At 35.0% G+C, this 22,091-nt stretch overlaps 1 protein-coding gene across 1 annotated transcript in view; it reads right to left on the reverse strand.

Moving 5' to 3' along the window:
- Nucleotides 1–10,679, reverse strand: part of LOC127805531 (uncharacterized) — a 28,587-nt gene extending 17,908 nt beyond the window's left edge. Inside the window, exon 1 of the mRNA XM_052342293.1 lies at nucleotides 10,387–10,679. Coding sequence (XP_052198253.1) covers nucleotides 10,387–10,679 — 293 coding nt within the window. The remainder of the gene's footprint in view (nucleotides 1–10,386) is intronic.
- Between the last annotated feature and the right edge of the window lie 11,412 nt (nucleotides 10,680–22,091).

A 22,091-nucleotide genomic window follows, 5' to 3' on the forward strand; every position in this document is an offset into this window, starting at 1 on the left:
AGTATTTTAGCATGTCTGTGACTGCATTTGGCCATCCCAATCCCAATGAGGGGAGGTTTTCTTTTAACCAGAGTCAGAGGGAAAATTCTTATCTGTCGGGTTACGACCCAGATCTTTACATTGATTACCCTAGTTCCTATGACCATTGGAATTATTCTTGGAACATTGACTCTGTGTTCCAATCTCATGAGCCTTTTCCTCCACCACCTCACCAATTTGAGTTAGAAACAAGGGGTTAGATCTGATGTTTATCAACCTCAGGATGAAAAATTTTTAGAGGACACCCTTCAGGAGTTTATAGAAGGTCAAATGAGTTTTAATGCACAAGTGATCGAACTTCAAGAACAAACCACTAGGGACATAGGTGACATTTTTGAACAATTGACCGAGTTTACACAGACCTTAAGCGTGAGTGAACCTGGTGAGTTTCCAAACCAACCCAGTCAAAATTCCGTTGGTCAATGTCTTAGGGAGGAATAATCATTCAATTCACCCATAGGTCAAGAGTCGGTCCAATCTATACCCATCCATAGGAATGATGAACCAATTGAGAGATTTGATGACCCTAGGATGGTATGAGCAATCATAGAAGAAAAATTAGACCAAAATGATGTGAGAATAGAAGAAGCCTGGAATGAAGAAGAGAATAAAACCCAAGAGCCCAAATGTGAAGATACCATAGGCCTAGCCAAACTTGAGCCTAAATTTATGTCTTTTAGGCTAGTCTATATTATTGGGGATCAAATTAAACCAAACATGTGTAAGGTGTTTGTGCGAATTGATGTGCCGTACTCTGATGTAATAAAACCAACACCTTCGGATGACATATTTTCAAAATATGTATGTGCATTTATGAGAAAAATCAATTTACATAATTTTGAAAATAAGTTTAAAAGTGGTGTAATGAATGGGAGTTATTATACAAATAAGTGGGCAACCACTTATTTGATCCTTAACTAGAAGAAAAGAAAAAAACTCTAAAAAATATTTAAGAATATATATAATAAAATAAAATTTATTTTTTTTAATGAATATATATATATATATATATAAAGAAGATAAAGAAAAGAGGGAGACAGATTTAACACCGATGACAACCATTTTTTTTTTTTTTGGCAAAGTAATCACACTGCCCTATAAAGGAAACGACACACTGTCCTATAAAGAAAAAGGAGACGCCGAACGTTGAAAAAGAAACGCCGAATGTTGAAAAAGGAGACCCCAGACGTGACCCTAGACTCGTGGCATGCCTCAAGCCAAGTGTGGTTGTTAGAATGGTGACTTTCACAGCTCTATAAGAGACTCTATATCTGCATGAGGCAAGCCACACTTCTTTGAGCTCAGTCTTCTCTCCTTTGTGTTGTTCTCCGATCAGGTACTCTCTTTCCTTTTGTAAGGTTCATTATTTTGTTCTACTTTTCTCTTACTATACTTCTGATTTAAAAAATGGATCTTCAGCTATTTAAAATTCGCAAGTACTATCCATCTCTCTAACAAAATGATTTACAAAAGATTTATGCCACTAGGTGTGAAAGACTTAGGATGTTGATGTATAAAAATATCCCTAAGGATATTTGCTGGTTGATTGAAGCAAAATTTTGATTTCTTGGCGAAACTTCACCTAGTTTTAAGCATTTTCCAGGATTGGGAAAGAATAGTTTTTTGAAAAAAAAGAAAAGCGAAAAGATTAAATGGTTGTCACAAATGTGCTCGATGGACTTGTAACACACGATGCAAATCTGTGGGGTTTACTTCCATAAATCGAGATGATAAAATTTGTTTCATAAAGGATGGGTTGAGTAAGGAGTCTTTGGATGATATCCGATTAACTCTTGAGACGCATCCGTGTGGAATAGTGCAACGAGAAATTCTTGCTTTATGAACCCAATTTAGAAGTGACCACCAACGCTATAATCTTGGGAATCTGACTATAATTGACCCTGTTTGCCAATCTATAAGAAAATTGGATGGGAAGCCTATCCCCACTTCATAGAAGGTGTTTAAGTCATTTCTGGACGTAAAACTAGAGGAAGATGTGAGCCACAATCACAACTACTTGTATATACACATGATTTTTGTGTGTATTTATTTATTGTTGAATTTCTATGTAGTTACTTTTGATCGCCAAACTTCTTTAACCAGTTCTATTTTCAGGGCATACATAAAGAACTAACATAAATGGATGGTCAGCTAGTTCGTCGAATCAATACCATATGTGTGCTATGTGGCTCTCAACTTAGGAGCGATATTTGTTACACACTTACAGCAAGCGAACTTGGCCTAAAATTGGGAGAGAGAAAAATTAATTTGGTCTATGGAGGGGGAAGTCATGGATTGAATGGATGTGTTTCACAGGCTGTACATCTTGGGCAATCATATGTGGTAGGTGTTATTCCAATCATTTTGGCTGATCCATAGATTTTCGAGTATACACGAGGTCAACTTATGAGAACGACTTCTATGTCTAAGCGCATGGCTTGTAAGATTTATCAGTCAGACACCTTCATTGCTTTACCGGGAGGTTTTAGTACACTTGAAGAAATCTTTTGTATAATCTCCTGGGCCAAGAGCAATCTCCATACCAAATCCATTGGACTTTTAAATATTAACCATTTTTTTGATGGGTTGCTCTCTTTTCTTGATCAGGCTGTGGAACAAAAGTTCATTTCTCTTTCAGCAAGAAAGATTCTCATTTTCGCATCCACTATTGAGGAGCTATTAGAGAAATTACATGCTTATGTTCCACAGCACGATCCTTACGAACCTCGGATAGACTGGTCTAAGGCAATTGGAAGCAAGCGTCAAAGGGGTCCGATTAATTTAGATTTATCCCTCTAAGGGGGGGCAAGTCTATGATAAGATGGCTAAGTAAGGAGTACTTTTCTGTACTCTTGAGACGCATCTTTTTGTTTTGACTTGCATGAATTTATTTTATGTTATGTTTAAAAAAAAATTATGGAATGCTGTTAGGTAAGTCTATAATAAGATGGCTGAGTAAGGAGTACTTTTTGTACTCTTGAGACGCATCTCTTTATTATATGACTTGCATGAATTTTTCTTATTTCGGTGTGAAAAAAATATAAAAAAAATATTTAGGGTATTCTCACTTGTTTGTTGAAGATTTAGTTGTTCACAGTAAACTTACAGGCTTATAGAGTTACAGGTATTCCTAACAACCCTATTTTATTACTGCAATTCAAGTTGGGGGGAAGTAAGGTATATTTATGAATTATCTGGTCCATGTTTAACTGTGAATTTGCAATTGCATGTTTGTAGTTTTGTGTGAATTGTTTACTTTTATCAACTCCTATTAAAAAAATGTGTGTGCTTTAAATAATATTATCCCTAAAGTTTTGGAGTTGTACACTGATAGCTAGTTGAATTTGCGGTATGAATTATGAATGCATTAATTTCTTATTTAAAAACGTAGATGTATGGGATTAGAATAAGTGATTTGCATGCATCGGGTGTTCAATAATTAGAAATTGGTTTATCGGTCATAAAGTCAAAGGCAATGGTAATTAGCTAATTAGCACACTGCATGATCCCTCAACAAAAGTGGAGACTATTACCCTAGTGAGTGTTTGAGCCTAATAATCATTAATTCTAAGTGAAATAAAACTTACTCTAAATGCGCTTTATTGTTTATCTCATCTATTTAATAGCTTCAAAACATCAATTTGCTTTGAATGTCTAGTATGATAGTGGATGAATTTGGTTGGTTTCAAACTCTAAATTAGTTGATTAAGTAACATCATTTTGTAGAAGCATGATAGAGGGTCAATTTCTTTCAATTTGAGTCTATTAACCTTTTTCTTTCTTTACATTAACCTCCCTTGCTAGCTCATTTGAGCTGTTCTTAGCATAATTCCTTTCATTACTCTCGTCTAACCTATAACCATATGAAGTTTGTCCAAACCTGGTGTGTTTTTAGGAATCAATCTATCTCGATATTTTCATATAAAAAAAAAAAGAAACAAAAAAGCAAAAAAGAAAGGAAAAAAGAAAAAAAAGAAAAAAAAAGGAAGTTCTCTTAGCTTTTCAACATGAGTGTTTCAAAATAAATGTTGAAGAAAACAATATGTCCAATTTGATATTAGTGTCAAAAAAAAAAAAAAAAATCCAGACACACCATTTGCACACTTTACCCTTTTCTTTAACAACTCGTATTAACCTCATAACCCCATTACAACCCAGTCTGGTCCCTCTTGATGCTATAAATCAGGTAATCTCAGGATTCGAGTTCGGAGTAGGGAATTTTTTTTAAATTCAAAAGTTATTTATCCATGGCATTATTCCAGTCATGAAACTATGTTAAATTCCCTGTTCTTTCATGAAAATGCGTTCTTTGTATTTGGGATGACACCGAGTTTGAACTTGTTTTGCATTTACTCTTAAAACAGTGCACCCCTTTGTGCATACACCAGAGGAATCATTTTTTTTATTGGAGGAAAAATCCATAGTAAGGTTTGAAGTCGAAACTTCGAGAGAGTAAGATAGAATGATGGTCATCCTAATTGTCGTTCCTAAGATTGTATGACCTTTGAGCGAAATCTGATTTAGAATATTCGACTGTATGTCAGATAAATTGTTCTGTTCTATGCATTTTGGTTTTGAATTTAAAATTTTTATATTCATGCGATTATTGTGAATAAATCTGGCCAGTATGAAGTCTAATTGTTATGGGACTAGCAATGTTTAAATTGGGGGGTGTGATTAGTGATCAATTTTGTAAAAATTTTGTTATAATTTCACCCTTATTTTGATCTTAAAATGGTTTAAATTGAATATTATTATGCATTTTGTGATTTTGTGCATGTTTAAAAATATTAATATAAAAATATATATAAAATATAAAAAATAAATCTAATATATATAATATTATAATATTATGGATTCCAAGCCCAACACAAAGAAAGCCCAAGCCCAACACAAGGAAGGTCCAAGCCCAAAACAAGAAATGCCTAGGCCCAAGCCCAACACAAAGAAGGCCCAAGCCCAAAACAAAGAAAGCCCAAGCCCAACATATGGAAGGCCCAAGCCCAAAAATATGAAAAGCCCAAGTCTCACAAATTGCTGACATCATTGCTTACATCATGAGTTGGAATGACATCATCGCTTACATCATGGGTTGAAATGACATCATCGCTTACATCATGGGTTGGAATGATGTCATCGCTTACATCAAGTCACAAAGTTTCAAGAACTACACTTTGGCCCGAACTTTTTAAGTAATTAGATATTTTATTTATCTTTGTATTTTTAAATTAGGTATTTTATTTTTCTTTAGATATTTTGTATTATTAAATTATATAATTGAGTGGTCTCCATTGCATCTTTTAACCTATAAATAGAGCACTTGGGATGCATTTGTAACCATTCAATTTTCTTATAATGAAAGTATAGTTGTGTTCTTAGGATTTCTCTCTCAAATTTTTCACTTTAATTTCTATATAGTTTTGTTCTTAGAATTTCTCTCTCAAATCTTCAAATTTTGTTTCCATATAGTTGTATTATGTTATTCATATTGTTTTTTTATTATATACCGCCTATATGGTCGGTTGAATATTGTCTTTCAATTATATACCGCCTATATGGTCGGTTAAAAAATTGTTTTTCAATTATGTACTGCCTATATGGTCGGTTAAAAAATAGTCTTTCAATTATTGTCTTTTTATTATATATCGCCTATATGGTCGGTTAAAAAATAGTCTTTTAAATACTGTCTTTTAATTCCCGTCATTTAAATTCATTCCAATTTATTTAAAAATGAAGATAAGTAGCTAAATCCAATCTTGGGTTAAGACAATAACAATGTCCAATGCAAATGATTCCCAAAGAAAGCTACGCTTCAAGTATGTAATATTAATCTGATTTAATTTGAACAATGTGCGTATAGTGTATCTTTGAGTTTGGATTGGAGTATAGGCCTAACTTAGAATTTCCATGCCACGTATGGAGATTGCTAAACCTAGAAATGTTTTCATACCCAAACCCAAATGATTAATCTATATCTATAAATTCTGTCTGTGGAATATAATTCAATTTATGATAATTGCTTAACTTAGAATTTTCATGCCATGTATGGAGATTGCTTAAACAAGAATTACCATTGTCTTGAACTAAAATTACTGACAGATCTGCAAAACTCAAATCAGATGAATATTACTGATCTTTTCTATTAAATCGAGAATTAATTGGTTTTGGCACTGAAATTGTCTTGACCCAAGCTGCTTAAATTCAGTATTAGTTTAGCTTTAATTTTTACCTTTAAATCATCTTAATCACGTCCCAAACTCAAATATTTTGTGATCTTTGTTTTCATCCATAAATAATCTCCCTGTGAATCAACTCGGACTCACCGAAATATAAATTTAAAATTCTACTATACGCACACTCACACACTGGCAAGTATAATCGCCCTACACCTGCTTTAATAAAAGGATAACGTCTGATGAATTTAGTTGTAGTTTTGATAAATAAATGTGCAGGGTAGCGTAGCAGTCATTATCGTGTCATGGTAGCAAGTGCAGAGCTCTCCCGAAACTAGATCTTGGGTGTCATGGTGCCTGTTGTTAAGGTTAATGTTTACGTTTTTTTTAGATTGACGTATGTTATGTAAGCCCAGGTGGGCCCAAGCGGTGTAAACGCTTATGTAAAAATGATTATGAGATGCTAAGTGAATTAAAAAAAGGTATGGTTTAAATAAGGGTTGTTTGTGAGTTGTAGTTGTGTTGTTGTTCGATATCATTTTAGTAAGGACCTTCTCACGGATCCTCTATGCTAGCGGGGGCTCTGGGAGGCGAGCTGTTACAATCACATTAATGCTCACTACGCCATTGCATTTTTATGTGCATTGCATGGTTACTGGTAGTTATCAGTTCTCGGACGGGATGACCATTCCGAGGAAGCCTATGGCTTGGGTGTCGGGAGTATCGACACGGACACATGGGTGATGGAAGTATCGACACGAACACACAGGTGACGAAAGTACCGACCCGGGACAGCGCGCGCAAGTTTATTGGAGATTTATGTTGCCTCTCAGGGCAGCGGCATGTTGGTATGGGACTTGGGTGCCGTGTGTCTTGTGTGGGCCTCAAGGACTGGTATGTGTTTTCCTTATGCTATGTTGTTGTGTTGTTAGTGTCTCATGGCTTGTGTGTATGTGTAGGACGGTGTTTGGGGTGACCTCCTCTATTTACTATATAGCCTTCATTTTCTTATAAACTTGTTGAGTCTTGCAACTCACCTTGCTTCCCATCATTCCAGGTAAGGGTAAAGCGAAAGTTGAGGGCGAGGATCGCGCCACCTAGTAGCCAGCCATATGGTAGGGTGTACAGATTGCTTGCCCCCGTTGTCTCTGATATTTTGTTAGGACTTATGTCTCTTATTTTTTACTGTGCTGGGTTGTTCCTTGTATTTTTTATTTGTTGGCACAGGGTCTGTATATATTTATATACTCCATGACCGCTATTCCGACGGGGTACTTTTGGCCGTGCATGTGTATTAGCCTCGCTTCCGTTGTTTTATTTCTTGAATATGCATGCCAGGGTAATTTTTGTCTTGTGTTTAATTCTCTTTCTTCCTCATTTCTTCACCAAATTCACTTTTTTTCCCTCTAGAACCTTCCTCTCACACCCAAAAAAATCTATTCCTCACTTCTAATCCCCTCAAACCAACCTAATTTTGCCTTAATTTTCTTTAGTTGCTTCAAGCTCCATTCTTGGCCAATTTATAGAATTTTCCAGTCAATCCCATTTCACCACATGCTATGCGACCTTTTGCTTTGATTTGTGTGCCTTATGATTACTCTCAATCTCTAGTTTGGCCAGTTTGTTTCTCCGGCGAGTTCGTTTCAAGTTTTAAAAAATTACACTTGGCCCGAAACTTCATACCTTTGCACTTTGACCCCTATATCTTTTAGGATCTTGGCCATCCTTGAACATACTTTATTTTGGTCACCAAATTTCCTTTGGGAGAGGCTTCTCTCATCTCTCATTGGCCCCTAAAAAGTTTCCAATACTTTTAGTAAATTGCATTTTCTCCTAAATTTTTTATGAAACTACGCTTTTGCCCATAAACTTCTATGATCATTTGAAATGTTCATTTTCCTCAAATGTATAAGTTTTACAAAAATTTTGGGTATTACACTCAGGCTTATGTGGCTTATGTTAGCCAATTATGGTTACGACAGGTTTGTATGCCAGGATTTGGGTGTCAGGTTGTGCATTTCTTATGTAGGTCCCAAGGACTATTATGTGCATTAGTATTTATGTTGAGATTTGGATATCATGGTGCATGGTATGATGTGGCATTATCATTTATAGCACAACATTTTGTGGGGTGTATTTTGGGTGAGAGATCTGTTCCTAGCCTTATCATTATTTTTCCTACTATGCTTGTTGAGTCTTGTGGCTCACTTTGTTTTATCATCATTTCAAGTATGGGAGCTAATGTCAAGGATGGATCTTATGGTGTGTCGTTCCTTACATAGCTATGCGTACAGGACAATCCCGACCGAAAAGATCTTTGAGTGTGAGTTATAAATAGGGGCTTAAATATTAAGTCTTGTCAAATTTTGTATAATTGATGCTCTATTATGTAAGAAAAATCCTTGAAAGGTGTACTTATAATTAATTTGCTTTCGTTGTTGAAAACAAACATTTATCTACATTCGTTGTTGTATAGCTGCGGGGCAAAATTTCAGCCCATGTATTTGCGTTATTAATGTTTGAAAATAAAAACTGAGAGAATTTTGGGTCATTACATTAAAAATTTTTGGAGTAAGCTTAATTCGCCCCACTCTTAAGCTAACTTGTTTAATAGGGAACTTACATAAGCAAAGGAAACAAAGAAAACATGTAACGCCCCTCTTTTTCGGGCGCGTTATAACTTGAGACAATTCTGGGACAATAATTTTTTTTTTTTCCTTTCAAACTAATCCTAAATCATATCATACCTCGAATCTATCCCAGAACTTCCAATCATTAATCTCAAAAGAGAATCATTATACACATCAAATGCGGAAGCAAGGATCGAAACCTGATATCTTAACATTGATCATAAATCAATTCTTACATCTTCATTTCTTAACATAACTTAATACAAAACATAAGTTCTTAACTAATATTAACCCTAAATAAGGTTATACATCCTCATGCTTTCAAAACATCCATAATTCAAAGTAGCAGAACTTAAATACAGGGACTACATTACATACATTTCATTTACCATGCACTCCGCTAAGTGTCATTTAATGTCTCATTCATCCTCTTATCTGCTACAATCTCCATCTGGAACGTTTGAATATTCTAGGGGCAAAGCCCAAGTTAGATGATGAATCATATAAGTAAAGGTACAGAAAACATATTTCGTGCATGAATGCAATGTCTTACTTATCGTAGGTGTCAACTGCACCCCTCCTACTACCTACCATTTTTACGGCCACCTTTTTCCAAGCCGGGGTGTATGGGGGCACCCTTGGTAAAGTAGCGGTGCTAGTTCGTACTCCCTACGGTCACGATACGTATGGTCAATGATATCAACGTGTACATATGCATTTCATAGCATGTCATGTGTGCAGTCTACGTGATGGATACATATCGGAACATGTCAATATAATGAAAACATTCCCAAGAATCGGGTTTTTTTAAACATAAATCACTTACAAACGAAGCATTTTTCCATAAAACTAAATTTAATTTGGAAATACCACTTACCTCGATATTCGTGTCTTGCCTCGAAATACGTGCATCACCTCGATTTGCGTGCTAACATCAAAATTCACACAAGTCTCTTCAACTTTAGCCTCAAAGCATCCTAATCACCATATTTATTTAAGTAAGTATTAAAACTTATTTTTTCATAATTTCTTGCATTTTCTTTATTTTTCTTTCTATTTCTTCTTATTTTTTCTCAATAAATCCAAACTAAATATTTCTAAAATATTTTTCTCAAAAATCTTACTACGAAAATTTATAAAATAATATTTCTGAATTTTTAGAATTTTCTAAGAAATTTTACTTACCTTAACTTAGCCTCTCGGACTTCCTCGATATGCGTGCCACATCTTTGAAACGCGTGCCCGAACCATTTTCTCTCCCAAAATCTTTGAAATATTGCTAAATCTCCAAATCCTATTTTTCTAGAATTTTTTAAGATTTTTTCAGCATTTTTCTCTATTTTTTCTAAATTTTCTTTTTTTTTTCTTTTTCTTTTTCCATTTCTTTCTTCCTCTGCTATTCATCTTCTTCCTCCTTTCTTTCTCCTCTGCGTGCAATCAGCAACTCCTCTCTTCTTCTTCTTTTTTCTTTTTCTTTTTTTTTCTTTTCTTCTTCTTCTTCTTCTTCTTCTTCCTCCCTCCTCTGGCTCCTGCACGCACACCACCTGCAATCGGCTCCTCCACCATGCCCAGCCGCCACCGCCTGCTGCTTCGCTCGCATCGCTGCTGGCACCTCCACCGCTGTGAGCCGCAGCCTCCCCTGCCTCGCATCCTCGTACCTGTTGCTGCTCGTTGTGCGTTGGCCATGGCTGCCACGGTTATGCGGCCATCTTCGACCGCCTTCGGCCTCCTTGTGCTCGCTGAGACCACCATGGACCACCCCTAGCCGCTGGCCGACCTCCGCTTCTGCCACACTCAACCATTGCTTTCTCTCAAACTCTTTGCCATTGCTTCTCATTTCTTCCCCTCTCTTTATCCAATCCCCTCCTATTTATAGCCAATGCACCTGCCAACTCCTATGCCTTTGCCATCCTCTTTTGAGTGAAAATCTCTCCAAATTATGGGTGAAAATCTCTCCAATTTTTGCAGGATATGGCATGAAGTTGCAGGGCATGATCTTTGAAGATGAGAGGCATGGCTGCCATCCACACACACAGCACGTGTATACGTATATATATATATATTACACTTAATTTATACATTTAAACCTCACATTTTATCTTAAATTCATTAGAACAATTTCTTGATTGCAATAACATCCTCAAACATTGAATTTGATTGCATTCCGATACTGAAAATCCAAAATTAATAACTCAAAACTTAGTAAAAAAGAACGATTCATCCCAGTCTCCTCACTGGGCTGTCGTTTCATCCCGAAACCACTGAAGGGTTGCTCATTATACAAAACCGGAGCCCCCCTAGGGTTCTGTTGATTTTTTGAGAGTCCCTTACGACAATTCGATTTTACAGCCTAATTAGCAATTGTATTTTAGCTGTATCGAAAACTGTTCCTGATTCGATTTCTTTCGATATCATAAATCTTATCTCGGAATGCTCATCAAGATTATATCATTTTCCTTAGATAATTTCACTCTGAGACACTCCCTACAGTCGATTCGGTACTTATAACTGTTGTCAAGCCCATTTTTCGATATTCTAAATTTGCCTAAATTACGTGGCAATATTACGAAAATATGGGTTCTTACAAAACAAGCAACAATAGTAGGAGAAAAAATTACCCTAATTCTCTTATAGTATACCATAGAATTGAAAACTAGCCTTATAAGGTATCATTTTCTTATCTATTATTACTTATGCTTGAATTGAACCAATGTGGCATTGAAAATAAATGTATGTGATTGTGTTGAAATTGTTGAGCAACTAGAGATAAGGCTAGATTTATTATGTTTGAAAGTAACTAAATAGCCATATGAGACCTAAATTGTGAATTAGGTTGCTCATTGGGCCATCAAGGTGTGAACAAAGATAAAAGGAGGCAAATTGCAATTAATGAAGAAAGTCGAGGTTAAGAAAGGTAAGATGTTGACCTTTAATTAGAGTAGTTATTTGCTCCATCTAGTAAAATGGACCACATGATCATTTTTGAATATAAATTAGGGTACATGAGCAACTTAGAGTTGAAAATGAGTAGTAAGTGACTTTGAATGAATGACAAATTCACTAGATTGAGCCTTAAATGAATTAAGAAGGGTAACTTACTAACTTTTGAAGTTCATATGCTTTTAATAAGAGATTCAAGAAAGTCAAGAGACTAAGAGATAAGGTACAAAACCCTACATAACAATCCTAGCAAGATAGTGCATGTGGTCTAAGTTCCCTATATTTGGGGTTTCATATGTACCTGGTGTTGGAAAATAAAAGAGTACACAACTCTAACTTTACCACTCAAAGAAGAAGAAACTCTTACAACAATAAGTTTTTGTTAATATTGTAAGGGTGGCCAGTGGGATCTGCCAGTGAGATCTCCTTCCTTGAGTTATTTATATTTTTGTTATTTTTTACAGAATATATATATATATATATTAGTGAATTAGAAACTTTGGTAATAGGTTATGGGTAATTAGGATTTTATCCATTCATTGGTTTGACAAAAGAAAAAAAAAATTATTCACCAACGGTAGGTAGGTATTGAGAGTAAATTCTGTGTTAGATCAGTGGTGGACAAATTAAAAAACTTTGGGAATATGTAGAGTAACATGTAAAGTAATATGTAGATAATTTATGTTTTATTATTATATATTCTCATATAATACTTTTTATTATCGGGCTAAATATGTGTAAGTATTTCAAATATTCTATTTTTAAAATAGTATTTTAAATATTTGTTCTAGTGTACTTTAGAATATTGCAATTCCAAACTCAATTATTAATGTGGTAAACTATTTGAAGAAAATGGATGGGTATTTTCTAAATGCTTGTGTTGCTTACAAAATTTTGCTGATTATATCGATTACAGTTGCATATGCAAAAATAAGTTTTTCCAAGTTGAAGTTGCTCAAGACTTATCTCTGCTCAACTATCATAAGACAGATTGAATAGATTGACTATATTGCTATTGAGAAAAAAAAATGTTCAAACAAATTGATTGATATTTTTGCCTCCAAAACTATAAGGATAGTAGTTTTTAATTGATTATTTTAAAAAAATTGATTTTATTCTTTGATACGATATGAATATTTGTTTATTTTTTTATATTTTATTATAAAAAATAAAATTTGAATAACATTATAATTTAGGGGTCCATTTTTACATTTCGACTCAAGACCCCAAAATCTTAAGTACGACACTGAATGTTGGCACATTGAGGTTTTTGTGTCCACAATGTTGAGACAAACACTTTGATCGAATACTTATCGCCCTACAATAAGTTTGATTCTTAAAGACATTTTTTATTTTTCCTCTTAAAAGGATATCTTTTATGCATTTAAATGTCTTTTGAGGAGAAAGAACAAACTACCTTTAACATAAAATGTTTAGAGGGAAAAGTCATTCGTCTTCATAATTTACCTCTAAAATAATTAATGTCAAGACTACATCATTTAGTGGGGGAGAAAATTGAGGCTGCTGAGAACTCTGAGACCTCAGGATCACCAACTATTCCACTTAACACTTAGGCTACAAGCAATTAGTTGCCTTTTTATAAAATATTATGCATTTAATATAATATATATCTATACAAAGTCATGAATATATACAAAAAAAAATTAATAATTAAAAACGTACTGTATAATACAAATTGAAATGTGCCTCTACAAAATTGTGTCGAAAAATTTGTTATAAAGGAAAAAATATTTAAGTGCTACAAGTAACTATGTTTTAGATGCAAATAATATGCCTCTAATAGGAAAAAATAATAATAATAATGCCTTTTGGTATTCTCAATGTGCCACAATCATTGTTTTGATGTAGCAAAAACAACATGTTCTTCTAACAATAATAAATGATATTTTGCTTTGGGCAAAAGCAATTTTTTTATGAGTCATTATCTTTTGATTAAACATACTTATAACTTATTCATTGGAAAATTTTAAAATTGGACATATTTCAAGAAAACACATTCTAAGAAAGTTAGCAACAAGTGAAAAACTTATGATCGATGGAAGTTTGATAAAATATCATGTGTCTTGACGAATAAATTTAATTCTTGCAAGTGCACGAATCAATTGATACTATAATATGCAAGTATAAGAGAGCTATTTGTGATTAAAAGCCTAGGAATCCGATTTCAATAATACTTTGCAATTCTCTGTCTTTAATCCTATAAATCTCAATTTAATTCTAGGGTTCGTTATTCCTAATTTATGATTATTCCGTTAGGCATACTGGCGCAATCAAATATTTTTAATCATCAAATTAATCATAATATTTAGTATAATGTGTGACCATTAAGATCAGAAAAACATACATAAAGAATCAAATAAATATTTTTCCCTGGTGTTGCATCAAACATCTATTCATTCATTCATTCAAGAGAGCTATTTGTGGCTCAGCATATGGTGTTTACCACTAATATATCTCAAAAAATAAATTTATTTATATTAAAAATGACCAATCAATAACATAAATAAAAAGATTAAATTAATCACAGTGAATGAAACTGGAATTAATAATTGATTAAATAATAGTTCCAAACGATGTAAATTAAATTAGTTCATAGCTAAATTAATATAATCTTTAAAAAATAAATAAAAATTAAAGCTTCCCTGTCCAGATCTGGTTTGCCAACCAGATCTAATGGAACGGAAGCTTCACCACATGCGGCTCGCCTTTTGCGTGACCAAGCCCTGCCTTGCGTGCGCCCAACAGCTGCTTGCTTCAGCACTCCACTGCCTCCTTCAAATGCTGCCACAGCCTTGCGTGCCCTCCTTCACTGCTCAGCCACAGCATGCGTCCGCCGCTTGCTGCGTCTGCCTCGTCCCTTCCTTCTGCGGTTTGCTGGTTCACGCCTCTTGTTCTCCCCTTTTTCTCTTCTTTTCTCTTCCCTTTTATAGCCACGGCTTCCCCTTTTTTTATACCTTTTGATGTCTAGGATTTATTTTGATTTATTGAATTAATTTTTGGCCCTTGATTTATTAATTTTCGCATTGCAGCAGCGGGCTTCACTTGAGATGCAATTTTCACCCTCAAAATAACAGAACTTGCTCACGTCATAAACGTGAAAGTTGTAGCCATGTCTCTTGGCTTTCCGTAGCATCAAGAATAGCGTTAATCCGATTTATATACAGAAAGTTATGCCCAAAATACTGCAGGGTTACTGTAATTTACACCATAAACTCTAAAATTTATCCTAAAATCATTTTTCCTGCAAAATACTCACCAAACACATCAAGAAACCAATTTAATAAAAAAATGTAGCATAAAATATAGGAAATAAAGCATAAATAACATCACAAATATGGTATTATCATGTCTATCTTATGTCAAGTTTGATTCACCATAGATAGTATCCTAATCAACCAAAATCTCATAAAATGTTTAACCAAAATTAACTACGAAGTTTAGTTAACCAAAGTTTACCTTGAGGTTAACCAAAGTGAGTCAAAATGCTCTCATTATTTTAAATTTTTAAGTTTTGCCGACTGAAGTTCATCTCCTAGTCAACATGAAACCTTCTATAATGCGCCATGTCTATTTTCAAACTAAATTTAATCGACCAAAGTCACCACTCTAGTCAATCGAAGTCTGTTAGGGCCTGTTCGGCTATTTTTTTTTTTTTTAAAGCTTTTAAGTGGTTTAAAACTTTTAAGTTAGATAATGTTTAAGTTGATAATGTATTTAGATAAATATGTTTTTAAATTATCAGTTAATAGTTATGTGTTTGATTTGAAAGAATTGATAACCTATCAGAACTTGACAAAAAAGACGAAAATAGACATGTTAAATAATTCAAATGAAAGATATAAAAATATTAATTTCTAATGAAATTAAATTATAAATTAATGTCTAATGATAAAATTTTACCAAAATTATATATAATTATTAAAAAAATACTAATACAATATTTATATATATGCGCTAAATATATATGTTACATATATACATATACATATATACACCTACAGAGAGGCGAGCACAGGCAATGGAAACAGCAAATTCAGGTGACAAACGATGGGTGATGGAAACTAGAGGTGGCAGACAATGGCTGATGGAGGAGGAAGTGGCGGACACAGGCGATAGAGGCTAGAGGCTGTAGCCAATGGTGATAGTAGAGCTGGAGGCTGTGGCCAATGGAGGTGGGGATGGTGACAGATGACAATGGGGAAGAAATGGACGGACAATGGGGGCGACAGCGATAGCGGATGATGGGGGCGATGGTGATGGCCGATGGTGGCGACTAGAAAAGCTGGGGCGATTGGCAGCGAGAGACAAAGGTTGAAGAAGAAGGGCATAGTTGAAAATTAATAAAAATGATTAGGGTAAAATGGTAAAATACTAATACAACGCAACTTATTTGATAGCAGCTTTTTGCTATCAGATTTTGCAAAACGCTAATGTAAGAGTGCTTAAGCTATATAGTTTAAACGTTCTTATTACAAGTCAAAACACTTTAGTCAAATATGTTAGGTAGCTTAAAAGTTACATGCCAGCTTATAAGCGATCAAACTGCCTAGCCAAACAGGCCCTAGAATCTCAAGTACATTATTGACATGGTCTCTTTTTCAAGTGTTTTTAATCTAAAAAATTAATCAAAATAAACAGGTATTTATGCTAGTGAAAATGGAAAGTGAAACACATTACAATCTGATTCAAGTTGATATTCAAGGACTTGCTCGAAAAGTTTCTGCTACTCATTATTGTTTATACTTGTGAAAAGCTTGGTATGGATCATGAAACTAAATTTGTTGCATATATCCATTGTCATAATGGATTCAGAAAGGCAGTGCAGGGTAGCTTCAAAGCACACACAAAGACAAGTGCAAAACAGAGTACAACTCTCTGTCATTCAAAAGCTAAGCCAATATTATAAAATGGATATTGAAGTTGTCAACTAACAAGTGCTTGTTAAACAAAAATATGAGTGGGAAGAGATGCAAACTACACCAAACAGAAGTACGAAAGTGATCAATTATCCCAAGAGCTAAATGTGTTAAAGGAAATGGTAAAGATTAACAATATTAAAAGATCGAGCTCTTACAATGTCACCATTTCAACGTAAAGGAATAAATGTAATACCTCATATTATATGATATTGAAAATAAATAATTTTTTATTATTTTAAAAGGGTCTCGGGTCGTCCGAGAAGCCCGAAAATCGATTTTAGGGAAATTAATTAATAAAATTGTTGAATTGGCAACAGGAAATGTCTCGGGACTTAGATGTCCAGCGAAAAGGGCAAGAGATTGGTGAGCGTCTCGAGATAAGGATAATGACACTGGAACCAGTCCGATAGGGAATAATTTTCGGAATAAATTTTGTATAAGCTCGAGTAGGTGCCAATACCGAATGGTCGTAGGGGATCTCCGGGAAGCTGAGAGGACCCTAGGGGTGGTCCGGTTTTGCGAATAAGGCAACCCTTAGGTGTTTCCGAGTGGAATAAAGGTCCCGTGTAGGTGCAGAGACAAAATCAATAATTTCGAGTGAAAGTTGGATATTAATTTTCGTAGAAATCGAGTTGAGAGTGGCTTGCTGTTAATTAATTTAAACCTTGGAGGGTCTAAGTGTAATTATAAGAATCCCCAAGTGCAATTAATGTTTCCCTAAGTGAAATTATGGAGTAATTGAGGGATTAATGTGTGTAATATATATATATATATGTATATTTATATATGTGTGTGTATGTGTGTGAGAAGCTTCCAAGAAACTTTCTTTGTCTCTGTAATTTTGAAATAAGAGAGCAGGGCCGAGAGAGAGCTTGTAGAAGGCTGAGATCATGAGAGAAAAAGAGTGAGAGTGATGAGGGATCAAGCGAGAGGGGCTGATCGGCCATGGCAGTGACTGCCATGGCCGATGATGGAAGAAGAAGGAGGCAGCGGCAAACCAGCGAGGGCGTGCGACGGAGCTCGTGGTGGCTGAAGTGGCTACCTAAGTGCGTCGCAGTGGCTGCCTAGATGCGTTGATGGCTGGCTTAGGCCAGTGGTGATGGCAGCGACGGTGCGTGCAAACTGCTCGGGGGAGGCTGCCATGGCAGCTCGAGATGGCAGCGGCCAAGGCAGGGGAGGTCGGTTCGAGTAGCGGCTGTATGACAGTTAGAGGTGGCTAGTGATGGCTGAGACGGCGGCAACGGGATGGCTCGCGGCTGTGCGAGGAAGCTGCTGGCCGAGAGGAAGGAGAAGTGCACGTGCAGGTCGACCGCGCGAAGAAGATGGTGAATAGTGCACGCTGGGGAGGTGCGGGGAAGAAGAAAATGTAGAGAATAAAGAAAAATAAGAAAAAAATAAATAAATAAGAAAAAAGGGAAATAAAGGAGAAAATGGGGAAAAATTTCAAAAAATTCCAGAAGAATGTGGAAAAGTTCTGTAAATTAAATTGGGGCTTGAGGAGCGTGTCAGAAGCTCGAAAATGAGATTTTGGATGTAAATGGCAGCTCGGGAGACAACGTCGGTGTGGGCGTTTTTTGAATTTCTCTCCAGATGAGTCGAGGTAAATTAATATTTCTTTTTCAAATGGTTTTTATTAAGCGAGTTAATGTAGAATAATTATTTGTTGGATTAAACCCTATGTCGGGATTGTTTGAAAATTTGTTGATTGATAGTTTGGGCGATGTGTGGCTAAGTTGAGGGGATTGATTTAATGTCGGATGATAATAGAGTTGGGTTTGTGTGTGTTTTCGTCTAAGTTTGACCGGGAATGGGTGATCCTAGATGAGTTCAAGTTTAGGCTGGAGTGCGTGCAAAAGTAGGGGAGGCATCGAGCCAGGTAAGAGATAGCCCCATGTGGAGGTGGCTTTGCAAGTCGCTAAATATGTTTGATAATATTTTTATGTTGCATTTGCATGTAGTGGTTAACACTTACGTGATGCAAGATCTAGTGGACCTGTGGCAATGTGGAGGACTAGTGTTGTGGGGGCTGATAAATTGATGTCTTAAACCCTGGTGGGTTGTGAGAATAAGTGGGCCTAGCCTAATTTGCATGCATTTAGCATACATAAACATGGTTATATTCATATTTACATGCATTGCACCCATACTGAGTCTTTATGACTCATGAGATTTTACCTCGTGTTGTAGATGATGCAAACCCAAATGCAAGCAGTGATGGTGCCGGGAGACTATTGTGGCAACTAGCATCGTTGCTCGAGATGTGGGGATATGTATTTTCTCGTATTTTCTTATATATATTCGTGTGTTTGAATATAAACGTTATTGAGCACTAGTGGTATTTAATTGTTGTAATTATCATAGTGTGATAGATGGTTGTGGGATTGCTTGTTATATGTGGCGTAGTTGGTGAAGCCAAGTTTCGGACTGAGTAAAGATCAGCGAGATATATTCTCATAAATTGCCAATACTCAGCGAAGTGTTGTTATGTTAGTTTTGTCCCTGAGTCACCTTTGGCTTGCTATGAGGTGAGCTGAAGAGAGGTGAATCTCACTCAGGTTTTGAGTCTCAGTCTGTCGAGTTTTCTTATTTAAGTAAGGACCGATTCCTGAGTGGAGCGAAGGGAATGACGAAGCTTGGTTCCCATCTAAGGCGTTTCCTATTGAAACATAGTTCAACTCTTTAGTTGTGGTTTGTCGGGTGAGTAATCCGGTCGATTATTTACCAGTAACATCCATAAGTGGGAGTGAGTTGTTATAATAAAGGGAGCACAAGTGATTGTTGACTTTTTTAGGGTCATAATTAATGTTAAGTGTAAAGGGAAATGTTGGAAAACTAAATTTAACTATAAGTTGAAAGGGTTAAGACACGTGTGATTTTAGATACATTGAATGTAAAGAAAGGAGTCATATGTGGTCTTGAAAAGATCTTGGATACTTGTGAATAATGTTTCATCATATCTACTTGTGTTTACTTCATACCAAAATTCATGTATGTGAGAGTCTATAAGTACCTAGCTAAGTAGTCATGTTTAGTAAAACAAAGTAATGCTTGGTTTGCAATGAAATATACATTCCCATACTGCTTGTCCTCATAAGTCTTCAGTAGTAGTCTTGATGATAAAATTATTGTTTTATTTCAACTATCAACATTCGGAATTAACACAATCACTCATAATGTGATTGTAAGTTTGAGGAAAAGAATGATACTTTTACTCCGACATTAAGAGCAGTTGAGCATGCAACAAGACACTTTTTAGAAGAAGATTATTATAGTTAAAGATTTGGGTTTATTTTTCAAAAAAAGAGAGTCGAATGCATTTATAGCCTTTAAAAATTCCAAGGCTCTTAGTGTAAAGGAAAAGTGCCCATGTAGTTAAATCTTTGAGGTTCGATAGATAAGACAAATGCACATTACAAAAATTCATTGAATTTTGTGAAACATGTGTAATTTGTCTCCTTATAATTATTTTGAGGTCTCCATAACAAAATTGTAATATCTAGAAATTTTTAAAAATATTCTAAAGAAATAGGAAAGTCAAAGAAATAAAGTCAAAGGGTTTATTAATAATCTTGTCAAAGACTATAACCTTTTAAGGGTATTTTGATAAGTTCCCTAAAATTGAAACCTAAATAAGGACATTTTGGAAAAAATATTAAGGGTATAAATGTAAGAATTTTAAGAAAATAAGGTTGTAGTGTGATATTTCAAAGATCCTTGAGGTGCTAGTGTACTCAGAACTCTAGGATGAAATTGAGAACCAAACTTGAAAGGAGCTTAGTGACACTCTTTAAACCTCAAAAACTGACCAACAATGACCTAGATGAAAGAAGAAATAAAGATGAAGGGTCTTAAGTGTAATTTTTAAAAAAAAATTCTAAGACAATGGAAGTATAACTCAAATCTGAGCACGGAGCATGGTACAAGGTGGGTGTTGGGGTATTAAAGTTGGGGAGTAAAACCCAACTCCTTCCCTAAGAGAATTATAAAATAAATCATTTAAGTAGAGTTTTATATACATGGAACACATCATTTAGTTTTGAACTTAATATTGCACTGCCTTGAAAAGCTAGCATAATATGTGATCTACCACAATATCTATTAAAATTATTTATAAGAAATCAACTACCACAATATCTCATCTTTATAAGAATAAGTAGTTGCTAAGTTCTTTTTGCCGAGTTATAAATCATTATCATAATTGAGGTTTTGTTGTTAACCTAGTAATCAACAAAAACTTTTACAATTTACATGGGTAAATATTTTTGTACCTTGCTTTCCAAGGAATTCTGCATCCTCAACTCACATTGGATGAACATAATGTGATGTCATCTGTGCCTGAACAATGTGTAATTATTGGTCCATTAATAGAAAACAAGACAGGTTTGGGTGGGACATGTAATGAATATAGGCTTCCTTACAACATTTCCAACACTTTAGTCATTGATGGACGGTTTGAGGGATCGGTTTGTATGCACCACAAGCTAACCATAATCATCTTTCTTGCTTTTTCATTTTCTTCTTCACTTGTAATACAATGAGGCCCAATTTCTTGTTCCTTTTCAAGATGTTTGTAAATCCAATTTGGAAAATACATATCACTACTACAATCAACAGTTGAATCATTCCAATTTTCTCTCCCTACAACCATGTCCAAAATCATTATCCCATAGTTATAAACATCTACTTTATAAGAGACCCCTCCGTAGTTTCTTGAAAATAGCTCAGAGGCTATATATCCAATCATCTCTCTTGTTCCAAACAATGATATGATACTTTGCTTGTGAAGACATTATTTAGCAAGTCCAAAATTAGATATTTTGGGACAAAAATTTTCATCTAGAAGAATGTTATAAGGCTTTATATCAAAGTGCAAAATCCTTGTCTTGCAACCTAAATTGAGGTACTCTAACCTTTTAGCAACACCAACAACAATCTTATATAATTCTTCCAATCCCAATTCATGTTCTTTTGGCATATTTCTATCATGTATAAATTTGTCGAGAGATCCATTAGCCATAAACTCATAAATTAGAGCTTTTTTTTCCATTCTCATAACAAAAACCCAATAAATTTACAATATTAACATGAGATGTCCGACTTATACTCGCAACCTCATTTATAAATTGTTCTCCATCGCCTTTTGATTCCTTCAAAATTTTCACCACCACGAGGTGCCCATCATGTAACTTTCCTTTATAAACAGCACCAAACCCTCCTTCAACGAGTTTATTTTTGAAAGAGATGGTGATTTTCTTAATATCCAAATAGCTATATCTTTTAGAGGTAAGAGAACCAAAGCTCCTTAGAAAAGCCTCAACATTTTGATCATCTATTTTCTTGAGATTTACAAAACAAAGAAATTTTTTTGA

Source organism: Diospyros lotus, chromosome 7 (genome assembly GCF_014633365.1).
Source record: "Diospyros lotus cultivar Yz01 chromosome 7, ASM1463336v1, whole genome shotgun sequence".
Taxonomy (NCBI): Eukaryota; Viridiplantae; Streptophyta; class Magnoliopsida; order Ericales; family Ebenaceae; genus Diospyros; species Diospyros lotus.